Raw genomic sequence first — 18331 nt, forward strand, 5'->3', positions numbered from 1 at the left:
TCACTATCAATACTTCGGCGTGTGAGTACACGTTAGAAGAATTGAATGACAACACTTTTTAATAAATACGTAATACATGCGTTTTGTAATTACAGTACTCACTCATTCAACAACACCTTCAAATATAATTTTCCATATTCTTACGTCAAGAAAAACACAAAAAGAAACGTTATTTTTTGGAATTTATTATGTTTACAGTATTTATTCAGAGATGATGCAGGATGGATCAGATTTGGCCAGTATACACAATGAAATCTGAATACAATCCAAATGTCAAGCTGCTTTATGCATTAAGGGCTTAAAACCCTTCCAGCAGCCTTAATATTTCTCATAATATTTATTCTTAGCATTATTCTTTAATCTGCACAAATTTATGTGTGTGTGGTACAGCACATCCTTTCTGAGTCCCACTCTTCTTCAGTCTTTCTTCAGGTCCGTTTTGCCTCCCAGCTGATGCACTGCTAGATGGATATATTTGGTCTCCAACAGCAGAGCTGGCAAGCTGGACGCCCCATACTGGATGGGAGGGGGAGAGGAAAGGTGGGTGTGTCACTGTGAGAGTTTGATCGAAACTCTTGAAAAGCATCACCTGTTCATGAAAACGCCAGTAAGTTTAAGACAGTTTTTACTGGTAAAGCTGAGACACACAAATAACCAGACAGCGTTCAGGTCATTATATCTATTTCAGTATTAACATGATCAGTGTGAGTGTGAGCGTGTGTGAGTATGTGTGTGTGTGTTTATACCGTCTCTTGCTCTTTGGGGTGCTTGTGTCGGAATTGCAGGTATTGTCTGTTGAGCTCACTGATGTCGTGCAGAAAGGCTCGGCCTCGTCTCAGATCAGCTAATCTGACTTTGAGTTCAGCTTTCTCCTTTTGCAGTAACCATGCCTTCCTCTCAGCCCTGGCCAAACATATCATGAGGACTTGGATGTAAAAAACACTAACAGGAAGTTGTAAGTTATTAGGAGTGATAATGATGTTTTTTACAATCAAAAGACAGCTGTTGTGCCTTTTAGTTTATCGACACTACGACTTTACAGTAACATGAGTTTGTGGAAATGAAAGCTGGTGATGCCTGTGAATATTCTCATTCATCCAGGTCATTGTAGGCTTCAGGGCATTCAATTGTTCGCAACTGGACTTTGTCAGTTTGTCTTGGAAGATGTTTCGCCTCTCATCTGAGCAGGCTTCATCAGTTCATGTGCATCAGACTAGATAGGACAGCTCTGGTCTAATGAAATGGTGTTAGGTTCAAGTATTTATCCTCTAAGTGAGGCCAACTCCCAAAACCAAGGATGGTATCACTCTATTGTGAGGCAAACGATCCCCCATAAGGCGGGGTAGGGTGCAACCCTTGGGTGTCAACGACAGTCGCCTGCCTTGTTAGTGTCCCATTCTTGTCATTGGGAGGCTCTTGAGCCATGTGTGAATGGCTTTGTTGTTTATTTTCAGAGGCTAAGTTTTTGAATCTCTTTGGAAGAGATGAAAGGACAGCATTGTATGTGGGAGATAGGTGGTGTCTCAGACCTCCCCCTCTGTTCAGAGACGGTTTTTCAACCTTGAGTTTGCTCCTCTGAGCTGCCGCTCACCTGGTTAGCTCATATTTGGCATCCAACAGTCTCTGTGTCTTTGTCCGGATCAAAGATGCCACCTGAAACACACAGACACAAAGACCAGCAGGAGGCCCAATTAATACATGCTGCCACCAAACCTTTTATCTGTAACAAGACTAACAGCAGGTTAGCATGCTAAATACAAAGTGCAGGACAATGTGAATGTTATTAGTATTGGACACATTTTGACCTAATGATGGTGCTGAATGAAAAGCCAGAGGTTTGCCAAAGTTATAATCATTCACCCTGGTGGGACATAAATATCGGCGGCAAATTTGATGATTCCACAGTTGTTGATACATTTCACTCAAAGCCAGAAATGTCCACCTCATGGTGGTGTTAGATATGTTCAGATATTTCAGTCTGGACCAAAGCGGCACACCGACCAACCAACACTGCCATGCCTTGAGTCACGCCGCCAGCATGGCTACAAGCTGGTTGCCATAGTTACCTTGGCATTTTCTCTTTTAAGAACCTTGAACTCCTTGTGAGAAGATATCTGGAGGAGAAAACACACCAGAGAACATGCGTGTTTGATATTAATTAGTTTCATTCACCCATTATGATGAACACATTATAATATGTATGATCACATTAACTGTGGACTTGATTTATTCCACTCCGGTGTCTCAGGGGCTTATTTTTAGGAGAAACACGTAACAACTATAATTTCTAACAGTTTTTCCAGTATAGTCAAATCTGTTTCACATTTTCTTGTGTGAACAACAAAATGCTTTGAAAATGTGGTTGTAATCGTGGACTATTCTCTCAGAGGCCCATGGTTTCAGAATCTGCTAAAGTTAAGTTTGTGGTGATACTTTTTTTCCAGGTGAACAAAATAAGCCCAAACCTACAGAGCCCCGTTTAAGCTAAATCGTGCGCTGATTTAATTAACTCGTTCATTTATACAGACAGGCAGCAACACATCCCATGTCTCAGGGCAAGAGCAACAAGAATGTCATCATATGACATTCTGAGGTGAAAATAAAAGTTAATTAGCTGAGTTCTTCTCTATTATATCACATTTGTGACTGTGAACATCTGAAGTGGTCACTACGGAGAGCCATATGCACGGACAAGTCAAAGCGTGGGAAATAACTCTATCTCGAGCGCACATTTTAGTATCTCGTGTGCACGATATAGTTTTTTTTTTTCTTCTTCTTCGTGGCACTTTAGGGGCTCCGTACAAACCTCTAAATGTCAAGTGAAAACATCTCACAAACTACAGACTCCAGCTGCTCTTTTGCTTCCACTTCTTCAGCTCCCCACAAATTAAACAGAATTTGGAAAGTCTGACCTTTTCCAAGAGTTGCTCTTTCACATTGGAGGAGAAAGAATCGATGGACTGTTTGACTGCATTAGACTCCACAGACTCACTGAAAAATAAACACATACACAAACAGCATAACCACCTCAAACGGATCAAAACTCTTTAAGTAGTCTGTAGTACATGGTGATATGATATGAAAGGGTGAGATGGCAGGCTAGAGATCAGCTGGAGGCCTTTGAGGACACTGATTGCATGAATGTCTTTTATGACTTCACACAACCCTGATTCTACTCAATTGAAAACAGACAATACAAACAGACACAAGACAATTTACTTAATGCTTGTACAAAGGATATTACGACATGAGCTCAGGAACACTTTGGAAAACCGTTGTCAGTAAACGGTTTGTTTCCGAATGATTGCATTCTGTTTTTATTTATGTTTTACAGCGTCCCACCTTTTCTGGACTTGGGGTTGTACATTGATATGCCATCAAATTAGCAGCATTGTAGTTACATAAAAGTTCAGTTGTGCAACTGTATTCATGTTTACTATGTAAATGTTGCATGCATTCAATGACCAATTCGATTTAAAAAATAGGAGTGAGTGAACGAGTGAATATAAAGTAAGTCTGAATTCACAAGCCTTCATGATGGCCTATTATGATGACTAAGTCATTACTTAAGTATATGATTTGCACCCTCATTACAAAGTGTTATCAGCTGGTTTACCTGTACTGTTGACAGAAGTCAAGGAAGGAATCCAGAACCACCTCAAACTGTGTTTCTCCCCGACGACCACGTCTCCTCCTCCTCCTCTCTGTATCGGCGTTGGTCTTTTCTGCCTCTGCAGATGCACTTCCTTCAGGTGGAAGAAGTAGGTTTTCATGGTTCAAGCTTTATGAAAACTTAGTTTCACTGAAACAACCTCAGAAATGCAGGAGTTTACGCCAGGAGACAGTTAGCATAAAGACTGGAAAGGGGGGAAGCAGCTAGCCTGACTGATATATACATACATACACATATATTTTTTATGCTGTTTCCCCTTATTTCCGGTCTTTATGCTAAGCTAACCAAACTGTCTCCTGACTTCATATTGTAGCACAGACATGAGAGCAGTGTTGATGTTTTACCTATCTGTAAGAAAGCAGCAGCAAATTTGCCAAAATGTCAAAATATTCCTTTAAATGTGGTTGAAAAATCTGACTTTTGTTTTTGAAGGATACTGTGATGATTAAGTTTGCAGTTCAGCCAGAAATCTCAACTGATGCTTGCCTCTTGTGCTCTTTTCCCTTACCTGATGAAGACTTTCTGGATTTAGACCTAATGGACGAAGACTTGCTGGTTTTGTCCAAACTGTACACCTTGGCCTTCTTTGGACTTGGATTCTGAATAAATGACATAAAGAAAAAGATCAATACAAATTAAGTGAAAGTCACAATTTAGGCCACATTCTTGTGGATACTTTGCTCCCAGCTACAGCAGTCTGCTGAAGATAGTCCATACCGAACTCATGTCCTCATCCACCATCTCCTTATCAGGAGACTGGACTCTCTTGCGTTTCTGTGGGGTCGTGCCAGTATCAGATTCCTCCTGGAAGAGAAAAAACACAGCATAACAATGAATCAGCATATGTGCAGTCTTTTTGCTTCATCATGACATTGTGGTATACCTGCCATTATCTTTGTAACTGGAGACAACATTATTCGATTTCTTACATGTGACTGTTGCTCACTAGACATTCCACTTCCTGATTCACTCTTTCTCTTCTTGTCTGTCTTCAACTGCTGATTCTTCCCCAGCCTTGTTGACAGACAGAAAGGAATACAGTAAAATGGAAAGACAGGAAGACAGATACATCAATACATCATTACAGTCAAGCCCATCAACAAAGAGGATGCACTTAGAGCAGAGTCTAAAAGAATAAAACAATGCAGGGCTTTGCAACCACAGTCAGACTATTATGCACCATAATAGCTATTCTATCAACTGACTGTTTTTCCCTAAGCGCTGCCCCACTCCCCTAACATGATGCATTTCATCACAACTCTTGCACTGGATATATGACATTAACATTTGGCAAGTAATACTCCGTTTGATGGGTTGTAATGCAGTTGTTGTATTTTGCACATATATATTGTTGTATTTGTGTTTGTCTTTCAAGAAAGCCTCTCCTCAGCTTTCATCTGTTTTTATCCAAGACTTTTAGGTGACCGTTTCCTGATCCTTGAGAGCCCATCAGCAACTGTTTCCGGTGTGGGTCTGCAAAATTGTGAAGTGACCTTAGACTGAAAAGCAACCTTTCTCACCTCGCTGCAGACGCCTGTCCGGCGCTCCTCCTCTTGGATGGTTTCTTCCCAACCAAATGTTTGAGCCTGCTGGCTGGTGGAGTCAGCTGTTTACTTTTCAGGAGGACGGCGCTTGGGTCCAATTTCTTCTTCTCCACATCTAATTCTCCTCTTTTCCCCTGAGATGCACCCTTCTTTCTCTTTGTTTCTCCTTCTGTCTCAGGCCTGTTCAACACAGACAGAACAGTTGGAGTTCACATAGACCAGCTTTCCTCTGGCTGCAGTGGTATCAAAGTGGAAGGTAACAGTAGCAAACACATTGCTTTGACCTCACCTGGCTTTGACCTTCTCTGCAGTACTTTTCCTCCCCCTCTTCTTCTCATTCTCTTCACCCCTCTCCATCTCCTTCCTCTTCACAGCAGCTCCGCTCTGTTTAACAGTAGTCTTCAGTGTCTGAGCAATGTCCTTTCTCCCAGCTTTTCCTTTGTTCGTCTGTCCTTCCTGTAAGACATTTAAATCTTCCTCCATGGCAGTACTGTGCAGAGGGTTACCTAGGAAACACAATAGTTCTCTGGTCAGCATAAGACTGGTGGTTTGACACAATGCTAGGCCAAGCTAAATAAAAATCAATTAAAAAAAAAAATATGTTGAAAGATAAAAAAATGAACATGAAGACAACTGTTCACCAATGACAGTGAAATCTGCTTGAACAAGTGCTGCAGTAACAAAATGCAGATTGAGCTTAGTTTGTCAAAACAGTGACACAAGATTAGGAGGAGAACAGAAAACATCCAGCAGAATGCATCATCAGTACATTTCTAATAGCATCATGGTATTTTACTGATTTAATTAAACATTAGAATAATGCTACCCTCCATTTACAACATATAGTTCAGCAGCCATATTGGAGTGTGTGCCTTTTCAAGAGGCACTTTGCAAAAATCCATTAGATTATTTTTTTAGGTGTTAAATTTGAATACTTTACTGAATATACTGAACACTTAACGACTCAGAGACACAATGTGTTTGACGTGGGTAAAGAGAGCAGTACAGTGTAAACACTCACCATGACAGAGCTGCAGTCCCTCCAGGAAGCTCGCTCTCTCTATAGCAGACAGGTCTGGAGAATCCACCTGATCTGATCCTTTCTGGATTTGAACAAGGACAAAAATCAAATTCCATCATTTACTGTCCATTGAGCTAATTTTACAACAATATGTAGGAACGCAATTACAGACATATACATCAACATGATGTATGGAAATTCCCTCCTCTTGGGATGATCGATTTTCATCCCTTTTAAAAAAATATGAAAACAAATTTTCATAAGTGCAAATACTATAGTGACCATTGACCGACTCACTTGACTCTCATCTTGTAGTACTTTGAGCATTTTGGCTCCTCTTCTCTTTTTGGTACTGTGGAGACAGAGAGGACAGACCCAGTTATCAATCGTCAGGCTGCAAACTTGTTGTTTCACCAGGTGAAACCACCCACCGAATGATTGTGGTGCTGAAGAGGCACAGAGACCCCATCAAAACACCGGGCTAGTGCTTGATGCTGACGTCAAATCTCACAGCTGTTATGTGGCTAAACTCAAACCAAACTCCATTCAGTAATATAGCACATTCTCGTATTTACTGCAAAGCCCTGCAAATTGCCCTCCAAATGTCACCGAGCAGTTTTGGACTAAGTAACGGCTCCTCTGGCATTTGGCTATTTTATATCACCATCAAAGAACACTTATATTTTAAATTAGTATTAGCTACTCAATGCGAACCGTACCAATCACTTTAACGAGTTGTAATGTATTTATGTTACGTGCCGAAACGACGAGCACGAGGGTTTACCTATATGTAAAGCATCTCCTGCTGTATATTATCATTTAACTGTATACTAATATTTAATGTGTAAGTTAAGGTTAGCTACAATTACATTTGCCAGTGTCATTATACAAGCAGGGGGACGTTATTTCCAAAGATTTTTAGCTAGCGCCAAATGAAATTTGTGACTTTACCAACATACAAAACAGAGTAATAGAGATATGGGCTCGGACATTGGCTATCTTTTAAACGAACGGCAATGAACTAGTAAGATTGTTTCTCACCTCATTTTGAACAACGATGGCTTGTCAGTTTGTAAACAGTCCGGAGCTCACAACTGAAACAGCTTCCCGCAAAACGCTTCAAGTTTTGGGACTGTACCAATCCACATAAACGGGGGTGGCGATGGTACAATTATTTACAGCGAAAAGGTTACAGCCCACAATAAGCGTCTTTAAATATAATTACTAATTTCAGACATTGATTTACTGCAATATAGCACGGCCACAGTATACTCAAAATAAACATTTGTATTGAAAGATTGTTAAAAGAAAAAAAATCAAGAAATTAAAATTACCGGAGTGGTTTCCCCCAAATGTCGGTCCTACGGAAAGCGAAAGGGTTCACCATTCGTTTTACCTTTCGAGGAAGGGGACTGTGGCGCATTGGGCTAAATTAGGTTTTGTTCTGTTTCATTTACACAAAGTAAATAACAAGTGTACATAACATCTATAAATAACACATAATATATGTATGTATGAAAAAAGAAGTGTACGTAACTTTATAAAGAACACTGTAATTGATAAGTTTAAAGTACCCAACACGAACAATTCCAGCTTCTACACTTAAGCAAGAAAAAGGGATGCTTTTATTTAATCTTACTCCTGTGTATACGAACAATAAAATCCACACTAAATAAAATAGATTAGGGTCGAATCTGTCTTTGCCTCATGAATACCAAATAATCTATCCCTTGGTGCAAAACAATGGTTCAGCCGAAACAAAGCAGAAGACATGAGATCACAAAGCTCTTTTAATGACTTTTAATAACATTTTTTACAAAACAATTAAAACAAGACCCCAAAAGTCCTTCTGTGAAATTAAAACCATAAACCCTGAAGAGGATTTCATTGTACTGCATCATCCTATTATTAGATAATAATTTAAAAACAACTGATTTCTACAACAAATCTCTTCCTATTAGCGTCATGAATAAATTAAAACACTTGACATAGTCTCCCTATGCCCTGATTGTTCTGTAGTAACTGAATTCCCCATGTACATCTAGCTTTATTTAGACTAATATGGCTCTCTCTGCTGATTCCCAGGATCCTCAATGGACCCAAGCTTATTCATAAAAACATTTAACAACAGAAACAATCCCTTTATCCATTGTCGATTTCAACTTTCTACTGAGCAAACTCAAGTAACACCATAAAATAAAAACATATGTGACAAAAAAAAAAAAAAAAAAACTCTTCAAAGTCACCGAAAAGTTGAAGTTGTGGTGTGTGAACATGTTTGGGTGATTATTATGGCTCTAGATCCAAATTTAACTCTTAGTCAACCTGTGTCACCTGTGTCTTCCCTCTTTATCCTTAAAGAGTGTGTGTGTGCATGTGTGAGTGTGTGTAGGAGGTACGATGAGTGGCTCTTCACACTGAAGTCCTGAGATATTTGATGCTACAGAGGTGCACTTCCATAATTCCCTTTAAAATGCCCTTCATGAAGCTAATATTATAAAACAGCTGATTAGAATCAACACATTGTCACATCATTTGTACTGTACATAATATAGGCAAAATTCATTTTAAGCATAAAATCTACTCTGGACCCCTCAGAGGTTTTGCATTCTCTGCCATAGGTCCTGAAGGTCACTGATTTTGTTCAAAATTCTCTGAATCAAATTCCATTAAAATCAACTTCACCTCACGTTCCTGCTGTATCTACTGCTACTGTTCATGAGGATTAAACAGGTTGATGATCCTTGTGGTCTGAGAGGACTTCCTCATTTGCTTCCCTTTGTGTGCTTCAGCTTGTTCTGCCCTCCGCCTCTTCCTTTTTTCTTCATCCAAAAACACCTTTGGTACAGCTCTTGTGTCTGTTCCTTCATTTTGTTCTCCTCCCGTCCTTCTAAATTTTGATCCCAGTGTACAGCTCGTCTATCTGAGGTCTGAAATGCTGTCGCATTTCGTTCCTCTTGGCCTTCAGCGTTGGAGTGAGCAGACCGTTCTCGATGGAGAACAGCTCAGTGTGGATGCAGATGGCCTTCACCTAAAGGACACGCATGCATTGGCAGGTTAGAGAAGGTGATAATGTTTCACTTCCAGGAAAACAACATCCCATGCCTGAACAAAGCTTGTTAGAACACTACAAAGTTAAAGTTGTACCTGCTCAAAGGACTTGAGGCCTCCTTCTTTGCCCAGTCGGATCATGTCTTCCATGATGGCTGCCTTGACTTCCTGTACAGAAGAGAAAAGGGAGGTACCTCAGACCAATGAGCTAATAAGCGCTTTCACACGCTATGGTTTTTGGTAAGTCAACGTTCAGTGGGTGCTTGGCTCAACTCCCTCATAACCCTCACTCAGTTTTAGCTCTTAGTTTGTTGTTCAAGGCAACATTTAAAGTCAGTTTAGACACATTCCCTTCAGTCATCAACGCCACCAGTAATGTCGTAAATGTGTTCTTTTAAATTCATCATACAATGGATTAGAAATGTTAGAATTTCTTTTAAAATCAGGTGATCCTTCCCAAATTATCTGAGCTACAGCACAGTCTTTCCATGCAGGAACAAACACCTGCAGAAGCGGATGTACATGTATCAAAGGGAGGGAAATGGCTTTGCAGTGTGGGCACAGGAAACAGTAAATGTGCAGTCTGAAGGAATTGTGTTCTGTAATTAAACTATACCAGTCTGCCACACAGTTCCTGGTAGCTGCCCTCCAGTCCCAAGGTCCTCTTGGTCCAGCTAGACAGGAAGTCAGGGTCAGGAACCACCACTGCTACCAGACATGCCTTGAGATGAACACAACACATCCAATAAAGTCACAGACGTTCCAACGAAGGGGGCCTCATGTTTTTGCTTGATGGCAGTTAAACAGGGAAAAATTCCACATACACATCTGCAACACACACTTAGAATTTCCTCCACATACCTGCAGACTGTCTCCGTGCACATAGACCTGGGCCACTGCATCACACCTTGTGTAGACATTCTCGATCTTTTCAGGGGCGATGTACTCGCCCTGTGCCAGCTTAAAGATGTGCTTCTTCCTGTCCACGATCTTCAGAGTGCCATTCTGCGAACATGCATGCACACAGAAATTAATTTTTTTCCGCCTGTATTCACAAATTGCCCGAATCCAGGCTGACGGAATCTCGCTGAATGTGATGAACTAAACTGGTGACTGAAATAAACGTGTGAAGTTGAAAGGGAAAGGGTATGCGTGAGGCTGAAATCAAACAACAAAACTGAACCTACCGGAAGCCATTTTCCAATGTCTCCGGTGTGAAGCCATCCATCGGCATCAATAGTCTCCACAGTCTTCTCGGGCTCCTTCAGATAGCCCTGGAACACGTTAGGACCCTTCACGCACACCTGGAAACCCAAGCACATACACAGCCATGAATGAAATACATTATCAGGAATTTCAAAAACACATGAAGTCTGTTTGTCTTTGTGCTTCACCTCTCCCTCCCCATTTACAGCCAGGTAGTTCATCTCAGGCACGTCCACCAGTTTAACTAAGTTACAGGGCAGAGGCGCTCCAACGTGACCTGTTGACGTGATCTCAAGTTTACTTTTTGTGAAGCTCAGTAATCAGTCCATCACTTTAACAAGGCTACATACCAAAAGTTACAAAGAAGAAAAACTTGTAGTAAGTCATAAATTGTTGTTAGGTCAAGCAGCTTTGTTATTTATTACCTGCATTCCAGTCCCCGGGCATGGTCATGGTGCATCCAGCAGTGCACTCTGTCTGTCCATAGCCTTCATAGAACTGACGCAGAGGAAACACTAAGATCATTATCATTACTACCACAGTGTGGATGAGTGGAGGACATGGCACAATTCCACTTAAAGGTGGCGGAAGAGAGAGAGGATAACATATGAAACAAGAGTTAGGGGTCAATGTGAGCATGCTCGATTTACCTGACAGCCTATTGCAGCTCTGAGGAAGGAGAGGACAGCAGGAGAGATGGGAGCAGCTCCTGTTATCATGAGGCGCACGCGACCGCCGAGGCTGGCCTGTAGAGGGCAGCACACTACATTAATACTTGACAGCTCTATCAGTTGCATCCCCAACACATGTAAATAATGTAAAACACTGTGCTGGCTCTGTGTACCTGGACCTTCCTGAAGATCAGTCGATCCCAGATGCTGTCTCTCCTCACGATGCCTTTCATGATCTCTGCCTCCTTCCTCTTATAGGCAAATCCCAGCAGCCAGCGCTTCAGAGAGTTGTTGGCCTGCCCGAAGATCTGCAGAGGCACACACATGAAGGCTCACCATAATTATTAGGAACACCATCATCATCATCCATAATGTCTATGCTGCATTCGTCCAGCATGGAGGTCAGAGTTTCAGAGGCATGCACAGTGCCTCAACTCTGAGTTAACAATCCTGATTATGTGGCGATTATCATCATGCCCACCTACCTTATCATACATTCTGTTCAGGAGTCGGGGTACCACAGGAAACACAGTAGGTTTCAGGGTGCTCAGGTCATCTGTCAGCCAACGAATGTCTCCCTGGAAATAGCCAATCTTGGCTCCATGCACCAGCATCACTCCCTGTCAGAGGGGGACAGTTAGCAGATGACCAGAGCTGCTTCATGTGAGACAAAAGCGAGGTGGACACAAAGGGTTTGTATGGACATTGATGGGTCTATAACAAAGGGTGCCTGTGGGAGCTAAGGGAGCATACAATACCTGTACTACTCTCTCAAACATATGAGCCAAGGGCAGGAAGGAAATATGGACATCACTGGAACACAACGGACAGTAAACCTAAAACACGTGCAGACAGACAGACAGACAGACAGACAGACAGACAGACAGACAGACAGACAGACAGACAGACAGACAGACAGACAGGGACACAAATGCACACGATGGACACAAACAGACAAGAAGGGACAGGAGTCAGTGTTAATATTTGTACCTCCACCACCCTCTCAAACATGTGGGCCAGAGGCAGAAAAGACAGCATGACATCGTCTGCGGTGGTCTGAGCGTAAGACTGGAGAGAAGAGGAAAGACTTAACCACAGCCCCTCACTCTGCCAACAAACATAGCTTTACTGTTCTCTCTTCCTCTTCACATGTGGTTCTACGTCTGGATCCTGAATCAGAGGAGGGTTTGAACTGTCAGTACAACAGGCCGGACATCCATTCCTCCTTTCCTGCTCTCTGCCCCCTCATCCATTAAAACCAATAAAGCTAAATCAAAGTCAACTTGCTCTAACATCCCTCTCTCTCTCTACTTTGCTGCCTATCCCGGCATTGAATTTCATTCAACAGAAACTGATCATTATCTCAACAATATATGCTCCTTTTCTGATTTCATGTTGTAATTTCTGGCGTCTCCTTTGTTTTATTCCTCAGTAAATCTGCTGAAGCCATGATGGCAATATTAGCTGTTTAAGTGCAGCAGTAATAACAGTATTGTCAGTTACAGCAAGGTTATAAGTGAAATTAAAAAAAACATTTTACGTTCTAAGCCTGCGTCCCTGTGTTAAAGCTGCAGCAGGTAAGATGAAGAGAGCAGACTTAGCCTGAAAATTTGAACCAACACAAGTTCACGTCACGCTGCACTCATGCCCTGCCTCCAAGCCCCTCCTCCCTGCAGCATCTGTACAGCTGCCGTGACAACCAGTAACATTAGCCTTAGCATCAGAAACAAGCTAACTCTGCCCAGCCGCTACATCACAGTCGCTAACATACGGTACGCGCTGCGTAGTGTTACTGTAACAATCACCATATTAGCTTCATGGTTATTTGTTGTCTTAGCCGTATGTGCTGTTGTTGGCAGCGGCGGTATGGACAGTTTCTCCTTTGCGGGTGACCGTTGCTCCGCCATAGCTTTCACGAGCCTCCTGACGCCGCTCACAGAGCTGTTTGACTGAGCGGCAGCCGGCAGCATGAGCAGAGGGAAGGAGCGGGTCACAGCGTGCGTGAGTAGTGATTGACAGATGTCAGACACTCCCTCAGATGCTCCTCTGGCTCTGATTAGTTGTTTTGTGTCAGGCGAGGTGGATTCTTGCAAATGGCAGTAGGAGCAGTAGGTGGGACCAATGAAGCCTTTTTTTTCCCCCACAGATTACATGTTCCATGTACTGCTGTCTGGGCATAGGGACAGTTTTAGCAAATATGACAGAGAAATACTTTTATAAAAGTTACCTACTGCAGCTTTAACTGTTAAGTTTTTGAGCAAAGCAGTATCCAAACAGGGATGAAAGAGTGGTGTTTATATTTCAAAAAGAATGTGCTTGAGGTTTCATTTCATTCCTCCCTCACCCTCCACCTCCTGATCTAACAATGCAAGTGAGGGAGGAGGAGAAAGGCGGAGGCAGAAGGAAAAGGAAGACAGGAAGATACAGAAGAGGGGGAGGTAGAAAAAGAAAGATGATTGGGAGAAGGACAGGAGGGGGTAGAAAAAGAGAGATGGTAAAGAAGGAAAGGTAGAGTAGAGGAGGAACAGAGGAGGTAGAGAAGGAGAGGAGGAAGTAGAGGAGGAAACCTCATACTGTTGTTTCACTGTGACTTGTAGCTCAAGTATTCCATCAGCACCTCACCTCTGTCGTTTTGATGAAGGCTGAGCAGTTAGACACAAGATTCCCATGTGTCAACATAGCTCCCTTTGGGTTTCCTGAAAGTATACACACACACAGCCTTTGAGTTAAAGTATATACGTATATGCAGTATATATATACGTATATATGAAATATACGTATATTTCAGATACTCATGGAAATTATACTGGGTGCACTTTACTCTGTGTGTGTGTGTGTGTGTGTGTGTGTGTGTGTGTGGATCACCTGTTGTTCCGCTGGTGAAGCAGATGATAGCCATGTCCTCAGGTTGTGGAGGCTGGAGGGATTGGAGTGACAACAATCAAACCAAATGTTTGAAGTATTAACTGTAAGAGGTCATTTAACAGGCCAGTGTTTACTTACCACTGGTTGGTGATGGTGGGCTTTCCCCAGAGCCTGCACGACAAGAAGAGCACATAAGAAACAGAAGACACAGAGGACATAAGGAAATCTAAATTAAAACGAGACAGCTGGAACAAAGTAAATCAAAATTACGACATAGCAATAAAATAGGCAGTAAGCACAAAACAAGGTGACAAGAGAGGGAAGCAAAAACGAGTTAAAAAATAAAGAAGAGTAACATAAAAAAAAAATGGAAGGTTAGAACAAAGGGAGAGGAACAACGCAAAAACTGTGGAGCAAACAAAAACACAGAATGTTTTCAAACTAAAAAAGAATGAAACAAAAAATCCCTGAACGTACACAAAAAGCCAAAGACCTGATTCAGGACTAAAAAAAAAACAGTGGTGTGGTCACAAGCTGCCTGCTGACCTCCATCTCCTGCAGGCTGAGGATGTGGATTCCAGCCTGCTGTCCCCTGTCAACCAGCTCGGCACTGGGGGTCTCCATGAGCACGATGGTTTTCACCGAGTGCCCCTTGTCTTTAACACAGTCCAGCACCAGGTTAACTTTGTCCACCACGTCACACACTATGGTCGAGATGGCAGCTGCAGAAACAACATGTGGACATCGATCAGGTCGCCTGCAGCCCTATCACTATAAGTGTACGCATGTATTTACGTTGTTGCTGTGCGTTACCTTTGTCTATAATGTAGCCAATGGCCTCTGTTCCCAGTGTGTCGTACAGAGGGACTGACACCAGAGAATATGTGTAACATGCCAGCTCACTGATGGTCCACTACACACATGAACAAGTATTAAAGGATGATCCATTACCAACACTGGAAAGATTATACAGACACTATATGTGCACTGCCATGGTGAAATGGTGCAGACATTACCAGGTGAATGTCAGGACTGATGGCATTTTTGACCAAATCTCTGAGTTTACAGACAGTATATACAGTGCAACAGAGGGTAAATATCTGTTTATGTATGGATAGTGTCAGGGTTTATTGATACTGAAGCAAACTTCAAAATGTGATGATTCTCAGAAAAGGTCTGGAGCTAAGAGGAGCATCTGTTCTGTCCGCTTTCTGATTTCTGGATGTTTATTCACAACGGACATCTGACATAACGATATCCTCAGAAAGTGTGAGTCACACTGAATATAAAAATAAGCATGTTTGTCTGCGTGTTCAGATTTGGCTCATGAGTCAAGAAAGAAGTACAATTCAAACCTAAATTCTGGCAAGCGTGCATTATGGGTAAAGAGTATGCGTCTGTACCTCGGGTCTGTTCTGAGAGAAGATGCCAATGTGGGAGTCGGCGGTCTTTGAGTGTCCTTTATGAAGAAATGCTGAACCCAGATTCTCTGTTCGCTCCATTACCTAACACACACACACACACACACACACACACACACACACACACACACACACACACACACACACACACACACACACACACACACACACACACACACACACACACACACACACACACACACACACACACACACACACACACACACACACACACACACACACACACACACACACACAGATTATTAATCCCTGGTGTTGGACCACCACGGAATGTCAACAACTGTTTGCATTTTTAGCTCTACCGCTGCAGGCCATAATGTTTTTACAGGGGGAGCTGCTCATGGTGAGACTTGCCTCTCTGTAGGACATCCATTCATAGGGCTGTTTTGGTTTCCTGGAGCCCAGGCAGGGGCCATTATCTTCAGGATGAAAGCAGAGTGATTGGGCAGAGGAAGGGGGGATATAAGAAAAGAAAGTTGCAAGAAAGAATTTCAATAGTGCTGTGTCTATCTGAATAAACTTTCTCATCACACATACAGACTGTATTTTTTGATCTGCTGCTGACCTAAAGGACAGTTTACTGCAGTGGCAGGGTGTCAAGTTTAAACCCCATACTTTTTGGTCAACAGCAACACTGAGAGGCTCTATAGTAACTCCACATTTAAAAATCATCATGATGAATCTGTGACTCACTGGAGACTCGGGCCCCTCTGAGGAAGAACTCATACATTGTTCTGGCGTCGTCGTAAATACGTGTCAAGTGACCGTCCCCGTTCAGAAGGATTGATCGGCGCGCAAACTCTCCACCCTGATGAAAGAAAGAAATGCTGGCCATCAGAGCTACCATTGATTGGATTTTTTTATTATTGTAATTCCAGCAGCAGCGTTACTCTTTATTTTCTAGGTATGGATAACTAACAAATATACAAAATACTGAATCATACTGCAGAACAGGAAGTAGAAACACTGGCTGTTGGTGCTTGTTAAAACCAAGGCAGGATACTGTCACATGAAAATTAAACTGCTGTTTTAAGATTCTGCTTTCTTGACTTCACAGTGAAATTGGTCTTCATTTGAATGCAGTTTTCAGACCCTACAGACCATGAAGTCAACTCAAGTACTTCAGATACTGACAGACAGACCTCGCCCTGAAACTTACCGGAACCTCAATGGACTGCATGCGGAGGTCGCACACGGGTGGGAGGGCCTTGGGCCGTGTTGCCAGGTAGTAAGTTGTTGCGGCAGCCACTGCCCCCATGCTGACCAACATGGGGGTGGAGACACTTCTGATGCACTGGCTGACATCATCCAGATCTGGCAACCTCAGCTTCTGCAAGAAGTCCTGGCTCAGCATGTTGCTGCCGGTGTGGTAAAAGATGTGTTTGTGCGAAGTGAACCCGTTAGTGTGTGTGTGTGTGTGTGTGTGTGGGTGGAGTGGTAAAGTTGTGTGAGTGTGTGTTAGATGAACGTCGTGCCCTGAAGTGAGGTTAAGAGTGTGTACGTGTTACAGGAAGGAGTGTGTGGAGAGATGCTGGCCAGGACGGGACCTGCAAGAGAAGATCATTCATTCGTTTGTTTATTTTTTAAAAAGTATTCTTAAGCTGTAGTTTTTGGAGGTTTGTTCTTTTGAAACACCAACCAATCACATCCCTCATCTTTGTGTTTGTTTGGACTGTGACAATAGCAGTTATTACCTCTAGTTATGAAGCATACACACACTCTAACATGCTCACTGAGACGATGCTAACATGCTGAGGTGTAGCAGCTAATATTCACCAGATTACCATCTTAGTTTAGCCTACTACTAGCTGCATGCTAAAATTATTAGGCAAGGCAATCCTTCAGTTGTCGGGATATTTCAGCCTGGATCAACGTGGTGGACTGACCTTCACTGCCATCCCCACAGCCATGCTGCTGACATAACTGAAGACACACAGTTTCTCTCCTCACTTATCCCGACAAGAAAACATCTGTCTATGCAAAAAGCATCAAGTTCATCTGCTCAGGTTTTCAGATATCTCTCCTTGAGAAGGTGATTCCAGTTATCACTGCAATCACCTTCAGCAGAAAACAGAGTGCCACTGCAAACCTGGTTCCAAGTCTCAAGTATGTCTCTACAACTACAGTATATTCATGACTAAATGAGCATCAATTGAAGGTTGGTCTTTAAGTTAAGGACAGTTCAAGGAAGCACCAGAGTTCAAAATGGGCTGCCTCAGCCACATCAATCTATTACATACAGCCAGTGTAAGCAATGGACTCATTCATTCATTCATTCATTCATTCATTCATTCATTCATTCATTCATTCATTCATTCATTCATTCATCTTCTAAACCGCCTATCCCTTTCGGGGTTGTGGGAAGCAATGGACTTCTTTCACAATAAGCGTGACCTCTTCAGGTTAGTGTGTAAAAATGGGCATGGATATTAAGCACAGAGCACTCAGTATTGCTGCCACAACTGTAGTACAACAGCAGGTAAACTTGTTCAGCTGTGGCTCCTACTGAAGTTTAATGAGATCATATATCACATATTTAACCGATTCTCTGTGGACAAGTTAAGCAGGTGTGCCAGGTTCCCATGGTGTGTGGGTGTGTATATTTGTGTTTAACAGGTGGAGTAAGGTTGCCAGTGTTGTAACAATCACACAAGCACACACCCACACAGATGAGGTGACAGACTGGAGCAGCTGTTATAAGAATACACAGATTAGAAACAGGGTCTGGGGTGGGGGAACACAGGGAACACACAACCTCCGTGCGAACTTTGAGCATAAAAACAATGACCTTACGCCCAGATTCCATGTTGCCACAACAAACGGAGGGTCAACACTGATCATATCAAGATTGGATTCAA

At 42.4% G+C, this 18331-nt stretch overlaps 2 protein-coding genes across 2 annotated transcripts; both read right to left on the reverse strand.

Moving 5' to 3' along the window:
• Positions 1 to 178: 178 nt before the first annotated feature.
• cenpu (centromere protein U) lies at positions 179 to 7369 on the reverse strand. The gene is made up of 14 exons (XM_070963034.1): positions 7280 to 7369; positions 6536 to 6590; positions 6239 to 6320; positions 5507 to 5723; positions 5194 to 5397; positions 4603 to 4687; positions 4391 to 4477; positions 4182 to 4272; positions 3617 to 3746; positions 2913 to 2991; positions 2067 to 2114; positions 1592 to 1653; positions 747 to 903; positions 179 to 516 (listed from the first exon to the last, which is right to left on the reverse strand). The coding sequence occupies exons 1-14, from the start codon at positions 7282 to 7284 to the stop codon at positions 418 to 420; spliced, it is 1401 nt and encodes a 466-aa protein (XP_070819135.1). The 5' UTR covers positions 7285 to 7369; the 3' UTR covers positions 179 to 417.
• Positions 7370 to 8136: 767 nt separating this feature from the next.
• On the reverse strand, positions 8137 to 16881 carry LOC139331156 (long-chain-fatty-acid--CoA ligase 1-like). Its single transcript, XM_070962510.1, has 20 exons — positions 16633 to 16881; positions 16167 to 16281; positions 15828 to 15892; positions 15435 to 15536; positions 14845 to 14944; positions 14578 to 14753; positions 14170 to 14202; positions 14032 to 14083; positions 13789 to 13862; positions 11925 to 12002; positions 11652 to 11786; positions 11340 to 11474; positions 11146 to 11241; positions 10921 to 10993; positions 10684 to 10772; positions 10477 to 10593; positions 10151 to 10294; positions 9906 to 10010; positions 9386 to 9457; positions 8137 to 9269 (listed from the first exon to the last, which is right to left on the reverse strand). The coding sequence occupies exons 1-20, from the start codon at positions 16825 to 16827 to the stop codon at positions 9129 to 9131; spliced, it is 2097 nt and encodes a 698-aa protein (XP_070818611.1). The 5' UTR covers positions 16828 to 16881; the 3' UTR covers positions 8137 to 9128.
• Between the last annotated feature and the right edge of the window lie 1450 nt (positions 16882 to 18331).

This window comes from Chaetodon trifascialis, chromosome 5 (genome assembly GCF_039877785.1).
Source record: "Chaetodon trifascialis isolate fChaTrf1 chromosome 5, fChaTrf1.hap1, whole genome shotgun sequence".
Classification (NCBI taxonomy): domain Eukaryota; kingdom Metazoa; phylum Chordata; class Actinopteri; order Chaetodontiformes; family Chaetodontidae; genus Chaetodon; species Chaetodon trifascialis.